Below are 7,506 nucleotides of genomic sequence, written 5' to 3'. Positions count from 1 at the left end.
AGGGGGCCGGCCGGCGGTGCCTCGCCTTCCAGGGTGGAAACCCTCTCGCGAAAAGCTTTCCGGGCCGCTGACTTGAAAGGAGCCCGGGGTGTTGCGGTTTTCCTGCGGCGTCCTGAGCGGCAAGAAAGAGTCGCGCCTGGGGTTTGTGGTTATTTCTGAGTTACAAATGGCAGCGCGGTAAAACGCCGGGTTTGCGCTGGGCTGCACCGAAACCCGGTTGTTCGGTGCGTTGGGGGGAAAAAGGAAGGTGTGAGAAGGTAGGATGCCCTGTGACCAGCCTTTTGGTGATGCTCTGCCACGCGCTGCGGCGAAATTTCACTACCTTGGCGCGTTTAAGCTGGGTAATTTAACCCAGGCCCCGAGGCGGTTAGTGGAGGCTGTAATCTGCAGTTTGTGACATCTTCTTCCTCTCCACTGGCATTGTCGGAAACCTAGGGAAGCGAATCAGGGCGCCCAGAGTTAGATGTTCCCGAAGTTGTGTAGGGTAGGCATTTTGCTCCCAAATGCGGGAACTAACTGCAGTGTTTATTTCCCATTCAATGAAGCACTTTCAGGGGATTTTCTAGTTTCACAGACTATCACTTTGTTTGCCAGTTGGCTAAATAGAAGGCTAGCCTATCAAAATATCTGTATTCATGCAACAGACACGACAAAAAAGGCCTGTTTGCAAACGTTTGTGGCTTAGTGTAGTATCGTGCAGCAGACTGAGGATTGCTTGGAGTCATAGCTCTCATTGTCCAGCTCTTCGAAGTCTTCCTCAGAATCGATTGCAGGTTGTCACTGCAGGCAATTCCCCGTTTTTAACTCTCTTACCTTTTATTGCAATGCCTGGTTGGCTTTCCTTCTTAATGGAGGCTGCATTGTAAGGCCCTTTTGGTATCCATTCCTACAGCTCTGCATCTGGTGCCCCGCATTTGTACTAAATGCTGTCATTTATGGCTAAGGAGTTGGATTTAGTGCCCTTAAGGATTTCCTGAGCAGACTAAGAGCGCACAGAGAGATAGCTGAGTGGAAATCCCTAATCGTTAGTTGACTTGTACTACTCCGTGTTTCTGCTGCCTTGGGTTAACCTTGGCCCTCAGCGTAGCAAAGCTGTGCTCCGGCATCCTTCTCCCTCCTTGATGAATGTAGGAAACCTGAGAAAATTTTTGTTTCCAGTTATCACTGTTACTTTGGTACCTGAATCCAGGACTGTGTGAGCAAGGGACCTGTGTGACAAAGTAGTCCCTCATCTGAACAGCTCAGTGATCAGCAGGCAAAGTAAATGCTACTGGAACCCTTTTTCTTTAGTATTAGTGCTTTTTATGTTTTATTTAGTAATGGTTTATTCTGAAACCTGAGAAAATTTTTGTTTCCAGTTATCACTGTTACTTTGGTACCTGAATCCAGGACTGTGTGAGCAAGGGACCTGTGTGACAAAGTAGTCCCTCATCTGAACAGCTCAGTGATCAGCAGGCAAAGTAAATGCTACTGGAACCCTTTTTCTTTAGTATTAGTGCTTTTTATGTTTTATTTAGTAATGGTTTATTCTGATTATACATTCCCTACTGCTCCTCCTGTGGATCCATTTGCAAAAATCAGAGTGGATGACTGTGGAAAAACCAAGGGATGCTTCAGGTGAGTCTAAGACAAAAGTGCATATACCTTTATGTTTGCAAATGCTGACTGATTGTCTCGGAGACCTCGGTAAATCTTCCATATTCATTTTAACCAATGGTTATTATTTAAGAACATACTTTGTAGCCATGGACTATATTATTTGAGGAAACTAGATTGTTTAAGGATGTACACCATAGTTACAGACCTACAGTTGTTCCACGATTCTTGCATTTTCATGAAGCACTTAGAAAACCAGGGCTAGGAAGGTCAGCAGAGTAATACTGTGTGCAATTAATTGCTTGCTGTAATGTTTAAATATTATACATTCTTACACTAAAAGAGTAATAACTGCAAACACTTCATTAACAGTACTTTGTGTATAGCATGATGTAAGTTTTACTGCCATTATACAAAAACACATTCTTTTATTTATTTTCTGGCAGAAAAGTAATTAAGCTCCATAGCAGGAAACTGCAAGGAACAGTTACGTATATTTCCAATTCCATTTAGGTACGGTAAACCTGGATGCAATGCGGACACTTGTGACTACTTTCTGAGTTACCGTAGAATAGGAGCTGATGTGGAATTTGAGTTGAGTGCTGATACTGATGGCTGGGTGGCGGTGGGATTTTCCTCAGACAAGAAAATGGTAAGACGCACACAGTTCTTCATGTTGACAACGTGCACTCTTTCACGTGCTAGGATATAAATAGTTTATATTTGTTCTGTCAGAAACAGAGCATATGTGGAGAAACTGACTTGCTGAAAACAAAGCACCGTTCGGTAGCCAGCCTGGGAGCAGAAGCCAGGCCTGCTGCCTCCCAGAAAACTGCCTCATCCTTCGTACCATGTCCTTTCCCTTCTTCTCTGAGACTTATAACAGTATTTTACTTCAGCTTTGAGTGCCCGAATGTCACTAACTTTTTGTCTTTTTATTAGAAAAGCCCTCAGGGATAAGTCAGTTCACGTGGAAAAATTCCGTCGTGCTTCATGTCAGTGTGACACAGACAAAAAGCACATCAGACACTAAATAGCAAATAATTTTATTCTTCAGTAACTCAGCTGACTATCAGCGGTATAAATACAGCTTTCACTGGTAAACGTTGGAAATCCTTTCATTTCTTTCATACCTGTGTGTTGTTCCAGGGAAGCCACAAATATGTGACAAAATGACTCTTGCTAATTTAAACATACATGCTCTAGAAAGAAGTCTTGCTAAGATCTCTCTCTCTCTTCAGTTTGATTTGGTTTGGTTTTATGCTTATCTTTGTACTTACTTTTTCATTCAAAAGCTTCACTTTTCGTTGTGTTTCAATGAGTGAAACAGGAGCATGTACTGCATGGATTTTTTAAAAAAACTGAGTAATAGACAACTTATGCAAACATATGTTGTCTGTGATGCTTGGTAAAATGTTTAGGATTAAAATGCAGTTCATAATGTAGGTGTTTGTGTATAGAAACACTCCTGAGTATATAAAAAATACAGCGAGCCTGTGTCCTAAATCGCAGGTCAGTGGACAGGACTGTTTCTCGTACAGCTGTAAGCAGTAGTTTGAAAAAATACAGAATTTAGATGGCCTGGGCTAGGACCCACAAAAATGAATGGGAAGTCCCCTGCTGACTTAACATTTTTATCAGACCCAAAATGAGAAATAGAAAATACGAGGGCAGGTGTTTTTCAATCATCACTATATATGTTTTAATACGACACTGTAAATATACACAGTAAAGCTGGCAGGCTTTTATGTCATAAAGAGCAGTTCACGTCATAAAAAACAGTTCATGTTTACTGTGGGGAGGAACAGTTTTACAGGCAAATTTTGGGTGGCGTTTGGATGCCTGGCGATGCAAGTACTCTACGGCGTTTTCAGAGCAGCTCAGCACCTTTAGGTATGTGGCCCCAAGCTATCAGAGATCGTGCTACCGGTTTGTAACTCTGATATACCCGCAGTAGATCCCAAGGTCCCACCGCCTGCATCTCATCCGCCACTTGGAAAGCACCTGTTACAGGTCAGCCTAGGCACGCCAAGCAGCATGTTAGGTCTCAGCTAGAAGAATAAATAGAATAAACACTTAGTATAAATTAAGTATGAAGTAAAAGGTTTTGCCTCTATATTTGCTGTGTGGGTGGAGGATGCCCCATCCCTGGCTGTCTTCAAGGCCAGGCTGGATGTGGCTTTGAGCAACCTGGTCTAGTGCAAGGTGTCCCTGCCCATGGCAGGGGGGTTGGAACTAGATGGTCTTTAAGGTCCCTTCCAGCCCAAACCATTCTGTGATTCTATGATTTTCATGCCCATCAGCTGGCTGGACTAAGCCAGCTAGCATTTGTCTTCTTCTCTTGTTTGCTTGCTGTCTTCATCCTTTTTCATTACTTCCAGGATGTTTTGATGTCCTGGGATACGGAAGCTGTAATAGTGAAATGACTGTGGGTCGAAACAGCTTGGCTGTGAGACGTGGGCTGTGCCTTGGAGGCCCTAATCAAAATGGTGTGGCCTGGATAGCTACAGAAGTTCAGGGGGAAAACACAACTGTGTCCTCGACAGATCAAAGTCCTGTGACCTATTTCTTTGTCTCAAATAACATTATGCTTTTCCACTTGCAGGCTTTTGTGCATAGGCAGGATTTTGTAAGGTCATTCTGTTAATTTGGATTCAGAAAGCTTTTTTCTTTCCTGTTTATTTTTTTTTCTATGTGAAAACACCATTATTTTTGCCTCTGTACTTAAGAATGAGGGATTTGTGCTCAGATGTATAAAAATCAAACTTGGAAAATAAGTTATGGAGAGCAAGGATAGGCTCAAGACAGAAGCTGGAAAGGTTGCCTGCAGCAGCACTGTGATGTTCAAGCATGTGTTCTACGTAGCTGACCCCTTTTTCCCTCACTTCAGCACATCTTTTACAAATCCACCTAGCAGTGTTCCCAGAGAGCTGAGCTGTGCCCTTTTTCTCTCCTTTCCCTATAACAGAGAACTCAGAGATGATCACGCTCGCGAGCATCGTGTCTGCCTTCACCATGACATATCAGAAAGATTAGTATTGGAGAAGTAGGACCTGCATTAATAGGGCACCGATACCTGCGGCAGTGGTGTTCAGTAAAATGCCATTCGTCCAGCCTGCCCAGTGGGTTTTTTAATGGTTCGAGATACTAAAGCTTCTAGGAGAGAGTACTCCCCAGATTAATGCTAGTCCCTGAGTGATACAGTCAGTGCTCTACCACTTTGGCAGTGACCTTGAGTCCCTGTTCTAACAACTGGTTTAATATTTTTACGAATTACCTCTACGAATTTCCTGCTGCCTGTTGTTTCTTTGCTTGATTGTAATGCTTGGTGGCTGTTTATGCTGTGTGAAAAAGCACATATATATTATGCTTTTCTTGTGTCTTACGGTGTTCTGTATTCTGTTACTACATGCTGAACATTTCTCCTCTTAAGAGATAAAAGATGTGGTATTCCCTTAAGTAAACATGAGAAGAGACTAGAAAGGACAGACTGTAATTTATGCTATTATTTGCCCAGATTTGGAGATGCATCTCCTCTATTTTACTAAATTATACTGGATTTCTGTCTGGTTTTACAGTTTTATGCGGTGGTTTTTGTACACACCAAGGATTCAAGACCGCTGTTTTTTATGAAGCAGGATCCCAGAACTTCACAAATTACAAAAGAAAACAGCCTTTCACTGATCTATTAATTGTGTAATGTCAGGGTGATACCAGGCCTTACAAATCTGTTAAATATGTTAGGTAAAATAATTCTTAGAAAGATGCAACAGAGAATTGTAAGGGTAAGTAGATATTAGCATCCTCTTTGTGCTTCTCAATCTGATTGAAGACACGTGGTTAGGGAAACAAATATTCGTGCATATGTAACTTAGAAAGAAGGACTGAAAGCCCCACATCTTTATTAGTTTTTAATAAGGAAAATTGTATTCATAAATGAGGAAATGCTTTGTGACACTTTTGTTTTCCTTCTACCAATGTCTTTTTACCATGTAGGGAGGAGATGATGTCATGGCTTGTGTTCACGACGACAACGGAAGGGTCCGAATACAGCACTTCTATAATGTTGGGCAGTGGGCTAAAGAAATCCAGAGGAATCCTGCTAGAGATGAGGAAGGGGTTTTTGAAAACAACCGCGTAACATGTCGATTCAAGCGTCCTGTGTACGTACCCCGAGAGGAAACCATCGTCGATCTGCACTTGAGTTGGTACTACCTGTTTGCCTGGGGTCCAGCAATTCAGGGTAAGTCGACTTCCATGCTTCTGACAGAACTTGGGGGCCAAAGCTGATAAATGTCTTTCAATGACGATATGCTTACTAGACCCCCCTTTTTAAAAATGAACTAAAATTCTGGCAGCGTAAGGATTAAAACAGACAAAAAGGAAGACAAAATAAATGATAGTCCTACCTGTCATGTTTTCTTTGCCGTGTAGTTGTTACCTTACTCCCCAAAGATAAATTTAGGGAAGGATAACGCATAACTACATGTTCTGAATTCCTCTGAAGGATGTTTACTGTTTACTTGAATGTCATTTGTTTTATTCAGAAGTTCAACTTCAGAAAGCAGAGAAATGGCCCTCCTCACTGGCGGTGTAATATTGCATGCCCCTGTGGGTTTGAAAATCACTTGGTTTTCTACCTGTTTCTTTGGTAAAGTTATAGAAAAAATGCCTTTGACGTTATTTCTTTCTGTTAAAGGTTCTATAACTCGCCATGATATAGACTCACCACCCGTATCGGAGCGTGTTGTCAGTATTTACAAGTATGAAGATATTTTCATGCCGTCAGCTGCCTATCAGACCTTCTCTTCGCCGTTCTGCTTGCTCCTCATCGTTGCACTGACCTTCTATTTGTTGATGGGAACCCCGTGACTCATGGAAAAATAGCAAGAAGCTGTCAGTGGAAGTTTCTCAGGATGGACTGCTACATGGACAGACGATGCGTTTTTCTATTGGGATTTGTATCACACCACCACCGTCACCTAGCTGCTTTTGAACATAGTTAGCTTTTCAGGAGGATGGAACAACCACCTCCTTTGAGTGGCAGAGTGGTGACAAATCATTTCAGAGTAACTAGTGAATGCATAGGAGAATGTTTTCAGTGTTGTGACCACTTGCTTAAGGAAAAGCAGACTTTTGTGAAATCAGTGTGCGTGCGTACACGTGCGTGCGTTTGCGAGGGGTGTCTGTGTGTGTGGTGAGGCGAATTTAGCGATGGACATCTTATCAATTAACAAAATTGCCTTCCAAATTGCTCCCAAAAAAGCAAATTTGGGAAAACATCATAATACTGTTTGGTGATTCCGTTGCAGACAGCACAACTCCAAGTGCAGTTTCGGAACTTAAGGTCCGGATACTGACAGAGCAGTGTAAATCCTGCCCTTCAGTAATGGACGGTTCTCCCAGATTTTTTTATATTTGTCAAAGTTTACTTGCTCTGTTACTTTTCAGAATTGAACTTGCATAATCAAGCATTAACAGGATTTTTTTTTCAGTGGAAAAGAGGTGATGAATGTCTTTATAACCATATTGTTTCAACAGCCTTCTTGAAAGGAACGGCTACTTCTTTTATAAGTGAGATATAAAATTATTTAAAGAAGAGGAAGGGAGAATACAATAATGTAAATTCTGCATACGTAGGAAAAACAGATGTAAAACAGAGAGAATTTAGAAGTTCCCAACAAGCCATAGGACATCCTCCCAATAGATTAAACCCATATTTCTCTTTCTGTGAAAACACAGTAATACTGCTGACCTGTAAATACGTTTTTAAGCCGCTGTGTAGTAGTGCGAAGTAATCTGGTTTTCTGTGTTGTATTCCTGTATATCCCATTCGTGTTGAAGATGAATATGGGCAGCTGGTGTTACCTTACAAAGAAATGGAAATATAATTGAGATGATTTATAGGGA

The 7,506-nt window shown here is 41.8% G+C and overlaps 1 protein-coding gene across 1 annotated transcript; it reads left to right on the top strand.

The window, feature by feature from the left end:
- The first annotated feature begins 1,519 nt into the window (after positions 1–1,519).
- Positions 1,520–6,688, top strand: FRRS1L (ferric-chelate reductase 1-like). Its single transcript, XM_010150584.1, has 4 exons — positions 1,520–1,617; positions 2,110–2,248; positions 5,593–5,839; positions 6,296–6,688. Exons 1-4 carry the CDS (start codon positions 1,520–1,522, stop codon positions 6,466–6,468), a joined length of 657 nt encoding a protein of 218 aa, XP_010148886.1. The 3' UTR covers positions 6,469–6,688.
- The last annotated feature ends 818 nt before the right edge of the window (positions 6,689–7,506 follow it).

This window comes from Eurypyga helias, unplaced genomic scaffold (assembly GCF_000690775.1).
Source record: "Eurypyga helias isolate BGI_N326 unplaced genomic scaffold, ASM69077v1 scaffold15154, whole genome shotgun sequence".
Lineage (NCBI taxonomy): Eukaryota > Metazoa > Chordata > Aves > Eurypygiformes > Eurypygidae > Eurypyga > Eurypyga helias.
Note: the sequence above shows the minus strand (reverse complement) of the source record. Positions and strands in the feature narration are given on the sequence as shown.